Source organism: Arabidopsis thaliana, chromosome 3 (assembly GCF_000001735.4).
Source record: "Arabidopsis thaliana chromosome 3, partial sequence".
Classification (NCBI taxonomy): Eukaryota; Viridiplantae; Streptophyta; class Magnoliopsida; order Brassicales; family Brassicaceae; genus Arabidopsis; species Arabidopsis thaliana.
In genome coordinates, this window is record NC_003074.8 from 935,113 (window position 1) to 951,516 (window position 16,404).

Here is a 16,404-nt window from a genome sequence, read left to right on the forward strand (position 1 = left end):
CAAAACTTGGTATAGGTTTAGAGCAACTAGTTTCCACCAAAAGTGGGAAAAAACCAACGAGCATCCTTAAATAGTATTGGCGATGAAGTAGTAAGATGTTCAAACTCTTGGACCTTCTTCTTGGTTTTAATATGGTAGATGCAAATCCCGTACTTATCATCATTGCATAGACTAACCCCTTTATATCTAAGTAACTCATGATGACTAAAATATATGCAATTTCTCATAACTCCATCTTTGGCTGCAACCGTGATTCCTAGGTCCAAAATCAATGCTTCGTCTCCTATAGACTTGATTAATCTCCATTCTGATGATTTAGGATCTATCTTGTAGAGTTTGACGAAGCATTTCTTTGGATTGCTTGAAATGATCAAAACTTCTCCAGACAATGTCACAGCAAGATTCCTGACATAGTAATCATCATTCGGAGATGGGGGAGTTGCATATTCCACTGGAGAATGACCACCGGAGAAATCAAACACAGAAATATTTCGAGCTGGATTAAGCACGTAAAGTTTGCCTTCTTTAAACACCATGTTGATGCATCCTTGATGCTTTGAAGGTTGAAACACTTTCCAGCTATTATTGTCACCTCCTTTCTTGTGATATGCAAAAGTGCTATGATGAAACCAAACAACAAAGTAATCTCCGTTTTTTTCATCTACCCACAAAACCGCATCGCTTATTCTAAGATCGCTGTTTTTACCATAAGAAATAAGTCCATGAGCTTTGTAATACATAGACATCTCGAAACCACAGTCACCGGTTCTCACAAACTTCATCTGCAATCCATCAATTGATTCCAGAGACGGAAGAGGAATTCTCTCTCGAGTAAATAGATTCAAGAGATGAAAATCAGTTTTATGGTCTAACATAAGGAACCAGCTACCGGAACTTGCCAAACAACGACTCCTAACCATATCAAACCCGAGATCTCTTATTGTGTATGAACTATGATCACGAGGATCAATTGACTTACACGAATCGTTGTTGGTTTTCACATGTTCGTTTGGAAAGAGGATGATCCATGGAGCTGTTGGATTTGTTCCTCCAATGCATGATTTCGAAGCGGAATACCATACTGAAGAAACACATCTAGCTCGATGAAAATCTACAAAGCTCAAGCGTTCCAAGACCAATCTAACCAAGTCCAGGACAAGTATTGGCTGCTTCGCATCGTTGCATGTCTTTTTGTTGGAATCGCTCATCTCCTTCTTCTTCTGTTTCTTCTGTGTCACGGCCAAGCACAAAACCCTAATTATATAACGCTTCCCTTTCGTTTCTCAGCGACCTAATCAACAATTTGTATATTATTGAATTAACATATTATTTGATTTTTCCTTTTAAACTATCTTAATAAATTACTTATAAATTACAAATATTTTCCTTATTTTATTTCCTAATTCTTGATTCAAATTAAGATATTGTCCTGTTCCACGATTCCATCTTCACTCTTTAACATATATAGTTTTTTTTTTAGAGGATCAATATAGTGTAGCCCAATTTGTCAAATTTATATTTTCATAACATTTTCCTTTTAATTAGTTCCTCAATTTCTTACTAAAACTTTTCCATTTAATTTAGTCTGAAATATATTTTCGTTCCCGAATCCGTGGTTATCAAACGGCTTTACCCAACTTTTGGTGGCAAATGGTTGCTTTGAAGTTGAAGGCTGTCGAGTTTTGTGTGTTTTGGTAAAAGATTATTTCTTTTACTTTATGCTCTTAGTATTTATCCAAGGAGTTAACACTTGTAGAAAACTGAACAAGCTTACTGAATTTATATTGATGATGAGTGTTTTAGTTTATCATACTAGTAACTCCAATTATTACACGGAAAGCGTATTACAACAACAATACTAAATCGTCTCCTATGATCCACATAGTATTCGACAGTGGAAACACTAAGTTACAAGATCTCCGCTTCATGATGTCTGATCCTAACTTCAGCTTACTCGGATTGTCCTTTGGCTTTTTTATTACCTTTTATTTGCTCAATCTTCTAGTTCTGCCATTGGGTCATCACTGTTATTGTTGTCATTATTGTTTCTACCGCTTCCATTAGCGTTCACAACTTCGACCCAAACACTCTGGCTTCTCTCTGCTCCTCCATTGATATCTCCCCAAGTCTGTGCTTGTCTTCCGTTTGTCTCAGCTCCACCGTCTGAGAATTGGCCCCATACGCTTCTCGTCTTCCCTCCTCCTCCGCTTAACTCCTCTTCGCAACCCGCAACTGTTTTCAGAAGCTCAGACTGAAGTGACGGGCAGTGTTCCCTTAGATAATCAAACCCATCTGACCTCATAACAGCTGCATCAAGAAAAATGTTTATGCAATGTAAGTTTGGTGTGAAATCAATTTCAGTGATGAGCCTGTCAGAAAAGATCATTACCGATGAGATTTTCTGCTGCGAATTTCAGACAAACGGATTTCAAGGCGGAAGCATTGTAACGGTCAGCAAGCGCCAAAATATTTGCAACGGAATCTACTGATATATCCTTGCAGAGCACTGACTCGCACATTAGACTTAATCTAGGCAACTTGTATTTATCAGCGGCTCCTAGTAGCTTTGCAGCTAATGTGTCTGAGGCAGATGGACCAACAGATGAACCGGAAGATGATGATGACTCTGCATCTTCAATGAGAGCATCCTTGTATATGTAGTGGAGCAAAGCCTTCACCAGAAATGCATCAAAACAATTAGAGAGAAATGCGATGCGTTTACATTGTGTGATGTTACATACTTGGTGTCAAAAAGTTGAGAGAAAGTTTACCTTGAAAACCTTAGGCTCCATGTCAGTAACTTCGATATCACGATCTTCTTCTCCCGTAACATCGAGGAACTCGCTTTCAAAGACAGGAGATCGAGCAGCCAATACTAACCTGTGAGCACGGAACTTTTCACCAGAGACGTTAAAAGTTATATCTGAACCGTCCTCGTTCTCTAGAAGCATCCCGAAATGAGATCCAATATCAGATGCAGGGACATGAATAGAATGTAACCGTGGGCAATCTATTTCTGAGACCACAACTCCCACGGTGCAATTAATTTTCAGACAATCATCCTTCAGAAAATCAGATGTTTCCAGCATAAGTCTTCGAAAAAAGCGCTTGTAGCCCCTGTAAGCATATAAAATTGAATAAGGATCCGTTGAGCGAAACAGGGAAGTACAAAACTCTAAGAGGGAATTATTCCTCTGCATTAATAAGCAATGAGATCTTTCTAATAGAGAGACAAATCAAAGCCAAAGGCATCACCTTCAAGAAGAAGAAACCAGAGACAATGGTTGATTAATTCATACAAGCAGACTTAACAACAGATGTTTAAAAAAGCAGGAAAACCAAATGTACGAATATTGAGAGCAAAAGACAATACTCTGTTGCTTAACTCATACAAGAAGTTTCAAACCTAACATGAACAGTTTCATAAAAGCAAGGTTTGTGCTGCTATATGCAGGTAAACAGTAAGCAATGTTCCTACTTCAGAATTAGCCTACCATATTGAAAGAATTGGTGCCTATATAGTAAAACATCACAATGACAGGTCTTTGAAATCATGCCAACATGTGAAAACACAATACTTTTCAAGAAAATCCTAAATATCATCAGTCCAAACCCTCTCTCGTTCCCAATCAAGTTTCCTTAACTACAGAACCAACGCTACATGCTGGTGAAGCAGCAGGAACCAAATTCTGTTTATGAAAAGTTCAGGTAAACTAGTTACAGAATGTCCAAAACAGGTAATAGAACCTTCATATTCTAGAAACTTGCTTCTTCTACTCAAAGCCCTCTCTCTTTCCATACGTCACAGACTCACAGTTTCAAGCAGACCACAAAAATAAAGCCAAGCAGCCTCCAGCATAAAAAATAAAGAACATTGTTTATCGCTCTCACCACCCATCTTTCAATTTCATATACAGGTCACACAACAAAAAAGAAACAAACAGATTGAGAAATCCACAGCTAATGTATCTTTATTTCCTCTGAATTTCTCAATCTCTTTTATATTTTTTAATGTTGTGAGCTCAATCTCATTTTGCCTTCAACAATCTACACTCTTGAGTCTTGACCACTAATAACATCCGTAACCTCATATAAACCCCAACAAAGGAGCAAAATTTGTTCTAAAAGTAATGAGCTTTCACTAGAAATCAGAGACCCTAAGCCAATTCTTCACCAAACCCTAGCAAAATGGCTAAGAGAAAAATAAAAAAATTGAAAAGAAGAAATCGAAGAAACGAACCACATGCTGCCACGATACTTGAGAGTATAAGGACCGCTCTCAAGAGCACGATCGAAGTGGCTATGAACCTTATGCTTCCCTTTACCACTCTGATCAAGCAAAGAAAGCTCAAAAAGAGCCCTAACATCGGTACCATCGCTAGCTAAAGCAATGAAAACGGAGACATAAGCCGAATTATCCTCAGGATTCTTGCCATCAGGATAGAAATAGATAGCCCATTGATAACCCCCGACGGTGAAAGTATCGCTGGCGATGTGTTTTCCGATCCCGATTCCTTTAGCCAAAGAATAGCCTTTGATTGTGAAGCTGTGTGATCCGTTTATGGTCTGTGTCACCGAGAGAGAAGTCGTCGTCGGTGGCGATGGCATTTCGAAATTTCGTCGTTGTTGCTCGCTCTTTTGCAATGGATTTTGTCTTTGTAAGTTTTTTTCCTCTGTGAAAATGACAGATTTCATTACACAGACCAAAGCGACGGTAGTAAATCTATAGTTATGATTAACACAAAAAAACTCGCCATTTTTCTTTAAAAAATTCTTACTGAAGTGAAATTAAAATAGAATTTAAGGATATAAATAGAATTAAACGCAACGACGTCGTTTGTATATCGCTGGCTGAGAAAAAATATGCAGCGACTGCGAGAGTCACCACCACCGAAGACGCGTTGTCTTGGAGAAGCTTCCGACATTATTCCGGCCGCCGATCGATTTCTCCGATGTGCGAATTTGATTCTCCCATGGCTAAACCCTCGAGAACTCGCCGTTGTTGCTCAAACCTGCAAAACCTTATCCCTAATCTCGAAATCTCTAACCATTCACCGATCTCTCGACGCTGCACGATCCTTGGAAAACATCTCAATCCCGTTTCACAACTCCATCGATTCTCAACGATACGCGTACTTCATCTACACACCTTTTCAGATCCCCGCTTCATCTCCTCCTCCGCCGCGACAATGGTGGGGAGCTGCTGCTAATGAATGTGGATCGGAGTCTAGACCTTGTTTTGACTCAGTGAGTGAAAGCGGACGTTTTGGGGTGAGTTTAGTGGACGAGTCAGGATGCGAATGCGAGAGGTGTGAGGAAGGATACTGCAAGTGTTTAGCTTTCGCGGGGATGGAAGAGATAGCTAACGAATGTGGGTCGGGTTGTGGATGCGGGTCCGATTGTTCGAACCGGGTTACGCAGAAGGGGGTTTCGGTTAGTTTGAAGATTGTGAGAGATGAGAAGAAAGGTTGGTGCTTGTACGCTGACCAGCTTATCAAGCAAGGCCAATTCATCTGTGAATATGCAGGTTACAATTACATTTCGATTTCATATTACATGATTAGAGGAATATTAGCATTAGGTAACGTTAACCAACTTTTGGTTTCCTAATAGTATAGTGATTCGTTTTATTGCAGTAGGTCACTAATTTTGGAAGATTGATAATTGGAACTTGAAAATCAAGCTTAAGATTACATGATTTGAGGAATATTAGCATTAGTTATTAGCCTTTTACACTTGGACTGCATATGATTTAGCTCGATGCGTTGAGATGAGATTCTAGCATGGTATTAAGAGTGATCTCCATCAGTGAAAGATCTGAGCTTTCGAAATGTTCTTGTTTCAATCGTTTAGAGGTAGTATCACAATGCTGGATTTGGAGATTAGAGATAATGACAAATCTTTCTTCTTTCTTGAATGTGTTTTTTCTTTGTGATCTGCCTTAATGACTTGGTTTATGCAAAAGTCATAAACTTGATTTTGTCGTCTCTTCTTATAGGTGAGCTATTGACAACAGATGAAGCACGTAGACGTCAAAACATTTACGACAAACTCAGATCAACACAATCCTTCGCTTCAGCTCTTTTGGTCGTACGCGAACACCTCCCTTCAGGACAAGCTTGTTTAAGGATAAACATCGACGCCACAAGAATTGGGAACGTTGCTAGATTCATCAACCATTCTTGTGACGGTGGAAATCTCTCCACTGTTCTGTTGAGAAGCTCAGGAGCGTTGCTTCCTCGGCTCTGTTTCTTTGCAGCAAAGGACATAATCGCAGAGGAGGAGTTAAGTTTCAGTTATGGAGACGTAAGTGTGGCCGGAGAGAACAGAGACGACAAGCTAAACTGCTCTTGTGGTAGTTCCTGCTGTTTGGGAACGTTGCCTTGTGAGAATACCTGAATTCATCATCATCTTGTCTCGCTATACTAATGTCCAACACTCTTATTATTTGAAAAATTCGAGTTCTATGTTTGTAGCAAACACAACCAAGCACCGTCATTGTCATTCGGAAGTTACACTTTCTTATTAATAGCGGCTCTACTGATTTGGAGAAGGAATGGGGGAAATTTAGAAGTAATTCACGAAAATGAACCCACCAAAATGAAGTCATGAAATACTAAGAATTTCGTGAAATAAAACTAATTTTGAAAATGGCAAAGTACGGAAAAAGAAAAGGGAGGATTAATGTTGTGAAGAAAAGGAGCACGACAGACATGAAGGTTGGTTAGCTTACTAAAGAACTCCACACGAAACGGTCAACACGATTCTCGTGCCTCTCCTCTCTCAGACACTCTCACATATATACTTACTTCTCTATCCATACGAAATTACGTACGAATACGATACTTAGATTGTGGTAGCTAGCTATACTATACAATTTGTTATTAATCATTGTATCGTACATTTGTTTTACCTTTTGAGACAATTAACTTTCGTCTGATTTATCTTCCTTTTTTCCTTAAGATAAAGAACATTCATGTGAATTTCGTTATATACCACATGCATGCATCACTGGTTGTCTGGTTGATTTAAGTTATGTAAGCAAAAACATACAATTTTCTCTCTATATATACCACATGCATGCATGTACTGATTACATATTGATATTGGCATCAATCTGCTCCGCCCAATATTCTTGGGTACTCAGGGAAAACAAAAACAGATAATTTAAATTGCATCACATATTCTAGACTTAAACATCAAATCGATGTATGATTGGTTTTTCTAAAAGGAAATTAATCGTGTATACTTTTTTTCTTTTCTTTTCTTATCAACTAAATCGTGTACTTCATTTCATATTATTGTCAATGTCCTGAAGTTTATTTCTCTATACTTCGCAATTGTATATCTCTCATTTCAACAACTTTCGAAAGTTCCCCCCTTTGGAAACGTTTATAAGTGTTCGTCTTGTATAAGCAAAAGGACTCTAGATTTTTATGATTATAAATCTCAAATGTATATATCGCTAATTAATGGTTTCAGACGCAATGTACGCATTTCCATAAGTTTGTTATACTAGTTCTAACCATAACTAATATATTTACATTTAATAAGACCTAAGATAATAAATATATATATATATATATATATATATATATATATAGCGAAATACTAATTATAAACTTATTACTTTATTAAACACTCTCTTTGCACGTGTGCCTCACACCTTCTTCCCATTGATACGCTCGTTCTTGTACCTAACAATACGTAAATATATAACCTAACTAATATTACATATTAATCCATTAATAAGTTATGGTGAGCAAATTTGTTATATTTGGGTTACAAGATATATAATTTATTATTTGCCACCTTCTCAAATGTGAAAAGGTTATATATCAATAAAATAATATTGACACGCCAATTATAGTAAATATTTATGTGATTTACTCGTCAATAGATAGATACATTGTGTTATACTTCCATTACTCTATTTCAAACATTTAATTAGTCACCACTCACCAGTGTCGCAATTGACTAATTTAGATGTTATGATATTTTTTTTGTCAGTCTTTAAATTTCAGTTAATGTTACCCATGAACATAAGTAAAATTTATAGACGACAAAAAAAAAGCTTACAACGACTAAAATAGTCAAATGCGAAAACACGTGTGAAATACTATTAATGTCATATATTAAAATCTTAACTTAAAGGAAGAAAATAATTTAATTAGTAAATAACATAATTGGGGGAAAATGGTGAAAAATCTTTGAATAACATTTAAAGCTATAAAATGCAAAACACCAAAAAAAAAGTCATTGACCAAACTAATTTTGGAAATGAAATAAATTTATAAACAAACTAAATAACAAAAAAAAAGATTACCACATTTACCTCGCGACCTCCTTCATGAAACAAACGTGGCCTACTCCGTTTCTTCTTTTACTTATATATCCACATTCACACATGTACATATACACTTCATATAAATTAACATACACATATAAGTAGAGATATCGTTTATCTCGCAAGAAACTCTCATCAACTAAAGCTAATTATTTAATGTTTGTTTGGTGATATGGCTGATCAGCAGCGAGGCCACAACACCTCAGATTCTCGCCGGAAATCTCTAGCCGGAAAAAGAACCTCACAGCAAACTCCGACGTCATCACTTAGTTCCGGCGGAGTATCCATGGCAGCTGCAACGACGGGGACAGGGACGGCTTCGCCTTGTGGGGCTTGCAAGTTCTTGAGAAGGAAGTGTGTGAGTGGATGCATTTTCGCTCCACATTTTGGGTCAGACCAAGGAGCGGCTAGGTTCGCGGCGGTTCATAAGGTTTTCGGAGCCAGCAACGTGTCGAAACTGTTGCATCATATTCCGGTGAACCGTCGTCATGATGCGGTGGTTACGATCTCATACGAGGCTCAAGCTAGGCTCTCTGATCCTGTCTATGGCTGCGTCTCAACCATCCTTGCTCTCCAACAACAGGTAAAATTAATACTTGATTAACTTTTTCTAATAAGATATACTAATGATCAGGTGTCCAAATTTTGTTATTTAGTAAAGCTTGTAACGGTTAAAATCGAACCGAATATTTCGTAAGATTTTTTGTTAAATGCAAATTCATTTCCTATGCTATATTAAGACTAATAAATAATTGATGCTCATAATTAAATAAAAAATACTTTTCTAACCATAAATTAATTAGGTGGCCTCGCTACAGGCGGAGTTATCGGTGGTGCAATCACAACTGATAAACAGTAGAGTCGCAATGGCCAACGTTATGCAACAACAAACTCATCACCAACAACAGCAACAACAATTAGTCGTTATGCAACAACCCGAATACTCCAACAACTCCTCCGCCTCCACCACTCTCGCCGGAGCCGCCATGAACAGCTTCACCATGACGGCAGATGCAGCAGCCGTCAGCTATGACGTCATGGCTCCGACTAACTTAGAACATTCGTTGCAGCCAATGCCACCGCATCAGCAAAGGAGAGGAGATTATCAGCATGAGGATGAGGAAGAGAGCGGTGCTGATTTTTCGGTGGCTGTTGGATCGACGGCGGTGGCTTCGAAGGTTATATTTCCGGCGGAGGATTTTCACCGGAGATGAATGTATTACCTAGGGTTTGTCTTTAATTTAAATATATCTCCGTTTTTATAATAATGTTGAGAAAGAGAATAAGTATATCCAGCAGACGTATACTATACATGTAGAGTTGTCGTGAAATATTTGAATGAGATATATGCATGTAGTTATTGGTTAATTATCATACTAGTTGGAATTAACTGAATTTACATACGAATCCAAATTAATAAATAAGTAAAGGATTTGATGATCCAACACCAGCCATTATCCTCTATTTTGATTTCTTGGACAAGAAGAATCAATCAAGCAAATCTTTTCTAAACCCTAGAAATCGGTTCCATCTCAATTTCTATATACAATTTTAATTTATTTTCGCTGAACAAAACAGGAAGAAAAAACGATTGAATTTTCCAAAATTATCTCACCATTGTTGGACTTGTATTCCTTTTGAAGAATAAAAATTAACCGACACTGTTCTTTTAAGTAAAGTTTATAAGAAAAATTAACTATATTATTAACTGTTATGATCGTTTAAGCTCAACACAACTAAAGACAAAAAAACAAAAACAAACATCAAATTACAAACAAAAAGGTTATGTTCTTTCCAAAGAGTAGTGATCAGTGAACAAGACCAAACAAAAACCCTCGTCTCTCTACCTCTCATGTTCTTCACATCCTGCAATTACAACCACACAAATAAGTCTCAGATCAATAAACTTATTCAATCTCAAATCTTTAACAATCAAATTCTATTCTGAACTGAATCAATTGATCATAAAAGATCGAGTTCAAAAATACCTGAATCTCGGGGAGATTCGAGTGTTGTTACGTGTAAACGAGAGGGAGGAGGAAGAGAGGAAGCAGCAGGAGAAGGCGAGCCGAGATTGCTCGAGGGATTGCTGTTTTGTAGCCAACCTTCTTGAACTTGAGAAGCAAACTGAAGATTCCACAGGACATCTTCAATGGAAGGACGTTCTAAAGGGTCTTTAAGGAGACACCTTACACATATCTCCATCATTGTCTTCAGTGATTGGTCTGAACAAGCTCTATGGACCGTTGGATCCACCATGCTCCTACGTGCTCCATCATCCGCTGAAATGCTTGCTTGTAACTACAACAAATAAAAAAGAGTTTTTAAAGTAGATGATAGCGATTCCACATCAAGCTACATATATATCGAATGGTGTTACCTGCTCTTTTAGAACATCGACTTGACTCTTTGCTCTCAATGGTCTTCCCACTATAAGTTCAAGCAATATCACTCCAAAATCATAGATATCGATTTTATCTTCGTCTTTGATGCTGTTAAGAAACAGAGGATTAAACCATATAAACCGGTTTACAAGCTGATGAGAAACAGAGGATTAAACCATATAAACCGTTTTTGATTCTTTTGAGAAACAGAGGATTAAACCATATAACCGGGTTTACAAGCTGATGAGAAACAGAGTAAAGAAGATTATTACACACCTTGGAGTGCCTTTAGGTCCGCTCCGAGATCCTACTTGCCCCACCTTAGAAAGGAAAGCAAAAGAGATTCAAAATTCAAGAAACAAAAACATTCGAACTTTTGACATCGTCATTTACCTTTCCAAGACCTTCCACAAGCAATGGAAGATTATAGCTACTGAGTTTCGCCGCAAGGTTATTGTCAAGCAAAATGTCTGTCATTTTAAGGTTGTTATCATAAACACCAGGCACAATACCGGTATGCAAGAACTGGATCCCTTTTGCTACACCTATCGCTACGCTTATGCGTTGTTCCCAAGTAAGCAATCTTCCCATGTGCCCATCTAGCACAGCAGAGACAAGAACAATCCGATTTAGTTATTAAAAAATATATAATGATCATCTTCATTCTTAAAACACATGATGTTTCAGTGTGGTACCAGAAATCCAGGTCCTGAGTTCTCCATTTGGGACATACTCAAAGACAAAGAACATTCTGCTGACTGTTGAATCATCCAAGTAGCACTCGAAGCAGTGCCCGAGCACACTAACCAAGTGACGGTGCCGCAGTTTAGCGATGAGCTCAATGTGATGCATCAAGTTTTGTGTGCTGCAACTTTTCTTCATTTTCAGACACCTAATTGCCACAAAGGATCCATCTTTCAATCTCCCTCTATAAATCTGAAAAGAACAATGAAAACAAAAATCTTGTTTGATTCAACTGTTCAAAAAATGGAAACTAGCTAAAGAAAGATTGAAGCTTCACTGCTGTACCTGTCCTTGAGAACCTTCACCCATGAAAGCAGAGGATTCAAAGTTATTTGTTGCATACTCGAGCTCCTCCAGTGAGAATGTCCTGTAAGCTGGAAGACCGAGCCCTCCTAGCTTCATTGTTTGAGAGATATACCCTTCAAAGTATTGCAGTTACAGCACAAGTTATCAATGAAGACAAGTTCTATGTAATCTATGTGACAATATGTGAGAGATATTTTATCCTCTTACTTGCATCTGATAGTAGTTTCGATGTGTACCCCATTGAAGCATTCTCTCTAATCAATCTTGGGGAAGATTTCGTCACTGTTTTCTTAGCATTTAATCTCCTAAGAACCACAAATAAGGCACCGGCGAGGAGAAGTACCCCGAGAATGCTTGCGGTTACACCTAAAGCAATACCCACTTTGGAAACTTTGTTCCTCCTCTGTGGTAGGATTCCAACAGCAAGAGCTTCATTACTACAAAAAGAAACTGGACGTTGATCTTCATTCGTAGTAGCCAAACAGTTGCTTGCATAGACAACATCTCTGCTAGTGCCGGAACTCGGTTTAAGGCAAGTAGGCAAACTTCCGGTAAGAAGATTTGATGACATATCTACAAACATCAGCTGTGAGTTGCAAGAAAGATTTGCTGAAAGCCGCCCGGTGAGTTTGTTGTGTGAAATGTTCAAGTAAGTTATCGCGGGAAGAGACATCAAGGAAGTAGGAAATGGACCAACGAATGTATTGTAGGAAAGATCCAAATGTTGAAGCTGATACAGAGAACTTACTTCTTCAGCTGAAACTGCAGATCTAAACTTGTTCTTGCTGAGTATAAGAGTAACCAGCTTGTTACTTAACCGAGGAAACAACGGTCCAAAAGAGTTTCCTTCAAGATCAAGCACTTGAAGGTTTGTCAAATGGCTTAAATCAGGCAAAGCTCCATTAAACCGGTTATTAGCTAAAGCAAGAACTCTAAGACCTGACAAGCTACTCAAAGAAGAAGGCAATGACCCATTAAGCACGTTCTTTCTCAAGCTCAACACAGCTAAACTCGGCAAAGAATCAATCCAATCCGGTAACTCACCAGAAAACATATTCTCGTCGAGTATAAGCGTCTGAAGAGTAGCAAGCGACGAGAGTTCATGAGGGATTGGTCCAAAGAGGAAATTGGAACTCACATTGAGAATCTCCAAAGAGGATAAACGGTTGATTTTCTGAGGTAACCAACCCCATAACCCAAGGGACACAAACGTGAGAACTTTAACATCAGGGAGCTTAACAAGAGTAGTAACAAACGAGTTTATTGAGAAACTCTTTGGTAACATATGAGTTCCATTGTCTCCTATAATGTGAAGCTGCGTTACACTATCTTCATAACACACAACGGTTAGCGAAGGGCTTGGCTCAGAATTGCAGAAATCTGTATAGTTGTTCCAGCTGTTTAACACTTTGGGATAGTAGAGAAGCTGTTGCAGCCTCAAGAGGGTTTGAGATTGAGATGATTGTAGCTGTGTAGAGCCATCAATGGAAGCTAAAAGCAGAACCAGAAGCAGTAACGGCATGCCACAATAGAGTTTCTCCATAGCCACACAAGACCATAAAACACACACAACTACTAAATAAAATCATATAAGCATCATCATCAAAACCTGCAAAGAGAGAGACACATTTCATTCAAGAATCACATTTATATATAATGTACTTACAAAACAGGGTCCACTCTCAAGATCTTGATATTTTAACCACTTTCTCGTTAATGCATTAAACAGAAGAGAATCTTAGAAATCAATCTTCAAACTAAAAAAATATGATTTTTGCATGTGAATTCCAGAAAAACAGGAAGAACTCACCACATGTGTTACAGAATCTCCTCTTTAAGACACCTTGCAAGAAGAAAAGATGCAGGAAACTTTTGAGCACAAGAGATTAAATTTTATTTTTCCTGGAAACAAAATTTGGTTTCATCAGAGTAAGAAGAATGAGAAAATGAAAAGACAAATCGTTTCCTTTGAGATGAAGAAATACCTCTGCAAACTTATGAAGTAACTGTGAATGGAATATCGATTTTATCTAAAGAAACAAAAAAAGTAGCAACTTGATTTAAAGAAGAAAGTGAGAAAAGTTCCCAAGAAAATCCTCTGTAAGAGATGAAAGTTCCTCAAGGAGCTTTAAAAACATTCAAGATTCCTTCACGAGTGATTATTATATCTTATAAGAATAAAACAGAGGATACTCTGGGAACAATATTAACCCAACAAACTTTTTTTATTTTTTAAATAGACAATAAACAAAAACAAATTCTGTAAAATCAATGCAAAAACATTTTAGCAACCATACGATTTAGTAAATTGTCAGTGGCTAACGACAGAGAGTTTGGTCCTCCTCTCTAAGTCTCCATCACGAGATGAAGACAACGATAAATTCTTTTTACAAAAATAATTTTAAAACAAACAAACAAAATAGAAATAGAATTTTTTTGTCCAAAAAATAATCTTGTAAGTGTTCACATGCATTTTTAACAAATTAAAAAAGAAAAAAAAAAAAGCGAATCCAACAGGGTCTGGCCGACGTTTTTTTCTGATCTTTTTATTTTTGGTTGTCTCACTATTTATACAGTACACAAAGTAAATTATTTTATCAGCATTAAATATGTTCATATTATATTATCACTTTCAAAAAAATAGGGACCAAAGAGAAATCCACTCCAGCCAAAGCTGTGGCCAAGAAAAAGTAAAAAGACAAAAAAAAAAAGAAAGATAAAAAGGTAATGATAAGAGAAATATTCTTTTAGGGTTTAGGCCTTTAGGGGGATGATCTACAAATACGAGTCTGAGGCAAACAAGTCTTTATATAGTATAGATTTAATTTTGATATTTTTTTAAAGTTTCTTATATGAATATTAATTTGATTGAGAAAAGTCTGTCTATCAATTAATTGGGTATGCTAAGTTAAACAAGATTAATCAAGAATGAGTAAACAAAACCAAGTAAATTAGTGTAACTCTAATTTTGTTTTGAATTTTGATCATGTAAGAAAGCTGAAAACAAACTAAACATAAAAACCACAACAACTACACCGGAATTTTATCAAAAACTAGGCTTAAAACCAAACTGAAAGAAAAAAAAAAGATCCATCCAAAAACTTAAATCTGAAAGAGGTAATATATATATTTAAGGTGAAAATAAAAAGAAAGCGAAGTTGTGACACATACTGTAATGTAAGCTTTCGCACGAAGGCATCTCCATCAGAAAGGTCACACCAGACTTTTAAAGTGACACATGTAGGTCCCAATCTTCTCCGACCTTTTCAAAGTTCAAGAAAACAATCTTAATACAACAAATTAGCTCACATATAATATGATCAATAAAGAATAACATGCAAGGAATTGGAAATCAAATTAACAAACAATTTAAACTAAACTCGTGTATTTAATCATATTAAATTGAAACTAAGGCATGATGTCTTAATCTCTTGACTACTCTCACGTGCCATGAGTGATTCATCTTTTTATTAATCTTGTAGTTTTTTTTAATATGATTCATAGTTGCAGGTATAAGAAAACAAGTAAAGTAAATGCTTACAAACATAAGAAAACAAAATTCTGTGAAATTTTAGTCCACCTGGTTTTATATAAGCATCTTCTTCTGTTAGATTTTTCTGTGCATCGTTTAGGAATAAATATTTAATTTTAATTTATCTTATTTTTTTCCTTCATTTTGCGTGTTTCATTTTTTGGTTAGTTTTGTTTTGTATCTGTTGGTTGCATGTCTCAATAGTCAATGTCGTCGTATACAATCATAGTTTAAATAAAACTAAAAATTGTTGGTGCAGCTTATAATCGACTAGCCAACTTTAAACAATACGAAATAGAACGTGGTAATTTCCAATTTCGATTTCTTTTTCCTTAACAAAAAAAGATTGATCTTTAATTTGGTAGACGAAAAGAAAATTAATAACGGCTAGAAATACATTTATACGACTATTTTAACTGGTAGTGAAAATTGATCGACTGGCAACTATAAAATTAATATATTATGAAAATTTATTGGCTAAGTGAAGTAATTTGAGATTATTTCATAGAAATACATTTATACGACTATTTTATGTTTTTTTCTTGATTACTATCATGCATTCATATGTTACATTATTCTGTTTTTATCACATAAATATATATACACTACATTAAAGTGATTTGTAGAAAGCGAAAGCAAATACTTAATTAAGACGTACGTTAGAGCCTAGAGGAGTGTGTGTGTGTGTGTCATTTTCGTCTTGCGGTGTAATAAATTAGGTTAGATGGTTTGTTCAACATTAAGATTTATTGTGGTTTTTGTTAGGTATGTCGTAATTGTGAAGTGATCATTTGCTAATTTATCAACCGCATCCTCAAACTAATCCTTTAATTTTATTCGACTTTAGAATTCATTAAGAATAGTAATATCTTAATATGTCAAAATTTGACGATGCCATATAGACAAGTTTGAATAAATTTAGTGTTATATAATGCAATCAACGTAAAGGAATTTTATTTATACACATCTCGTGACCAATTTTTCTTTTACTTATCTGTGTAGTTGTAAGTGTTATGCAAGTAGCATGTGTGATGTGTCATCATTGATCTATGATTTGTAACAAACTATGACACATGTTGTCTTTTCATTTC

At 36.4% G+C, this 16,404-nt stretch overlaps 5 protein-coding genes across 8 annotated transcripts; 2 read left to right on the forward strand and 3 right to left on the reverse strand.

Annotated features, from left to right (window-relative positions):
• Window positions 1-26: 26 nt before the first annotated feature.
• AT3G03730 (F-box/kelch-repeat protein, putative (DUF295)) lies at window positions 27-1,208 on the reverse strand (the record flags this gene model as incomplete). The annotated part of the gene is made up of 1 exon (NM_111244.1): window positions 27-1,208. One exon carries the CDS (start codon window positions 1,206-1,208, stop codon window positions 27-29), a length of 1,182 nt encoding a protein of 393 aa, NP_187023.1.
• A 557-nt stretch (window positions 1,209-1,765) lies between these two features.
• Window positions 1,766-6,558, reverse strand: BPM4 (BTB-POZ and MATH domain 4). The gene is made up of 4 exons (NM_111245.3): window positions 4,241-6,558; window positions 2,772-3,117; window positions 2,390-2,672; window positions 1,766-2,307 (listed from the first exon to the last, which is right to left on the reverse strand). Exons 1-4 carry the CDS (start codon window positions 4,693-4,695, stop codon window positions 1,994-1,996), a joined length of 1,398 nt encoding a protein of 465 aa, NP_566212.2. The 5' UTR covers window positions 4,696-6,558; the 3' UTR covers window positions 1,766-1,993.
• Window positions 4,788-6,982, forward strand: SDG20 (SET domain protein 20). Of its 2 annotated transcripts, none has more exons than NM_202483.2 (2): window positions 4,788-5,527; window positions 5,999-6,982. In NM_202483.2, the coding sequence occupies exons 1-2, from the start codon at window positions 4,864-4,866 to the stop codon at window positions 6,397-6,399; spliced, it is 1,065 nt and encodes a 354-aa protein (NP_974212.1). In that variant the 5' UTR covers window positions 4,788-4,863; the 3' UTR covers window positions 6,400-6,982. The 2 variants fall into 2 exon arrangements, with proteins under 2 accessions (NP_974212.1, NP_187025.2); NM_111246.3 differs by having other exon boundaries at window positions 4,840-5,503; window positions 6,023-6,477.
• Window positions 6,983-8,444: 1,462 nt separating this feature from the next.
• LBD20 (LOB domain-containing protein 20) lies at window positions 8,445-9,722 on the forward strand. The gene is made up of 2 exons (NM_111247.2): window positions 8,445-8,930; window positions 9,151-9,722. The coding sequence occupies exons 1-2, from the start codon at window positions 8,520-8,522 to the stop codon at window positions 9,559-9,561; spliced, it is 822 nt and encodes a 273-aa protein (NP_187026.1). The 5' UTR covers window positions 8,445-8,519; the 3' UTR covers window positions 9,562-9,722.
• A 242-nt stretch (window positions 9,723-9,964) lies between these two features.
• On the reverse strand, window positions 9,965-14,126 carry AT3G03770 (Leucine-rich repeat protein kinase family protein). Of its 3 annotated transcripts, none has more exons than NM_111248.5 (10): window positions 13,767-14,126; window positions 13,592-13,683; window positions 11,989-13,390; window positions 11,761-11,894; window positions 11,427-11,667; window positions 11,125-11,330; window positions 11,008-11,051; window positions 10,728-10,839; window positions 10,336-10,648; window positions 9,965-10,213 (listed from the first exon to the last, which is right to left on the reverse strand). In NM_111248.5, exons 3-10 carry the CDS (start codon window positions 13,322-13,324, stop codon window positions 10,191-10,193), a joined length of 2,409 nt encoding a protein of 802 aa, NP_566213.1. In that variant the 5' UTR covers window positions 13,325-13,390; window positions 13,592-13,683; window positions 13,767-14,126; the 3' UTR covers window positions 9,965-10,190. The 3 variants fall into 3 exon arrangements, with proteins under 3 accessions (NP_566213.1, NP_001189801.1, NP_001326355.1); NM_001202872.1 differs by having other exon boundaries at window positions 10,023-10,213; window positions 13,592-13,624; window positions 13,767-13,930; NM_001337482.1 differs by lacking the exon at window positions 13,767-14,126 and having other exon boundaries at window positions 10,023-10,213; window positions 13,592-13,766.
• Window positions 14,127-16,404: the final 2,278 nt, after the last annotated feature.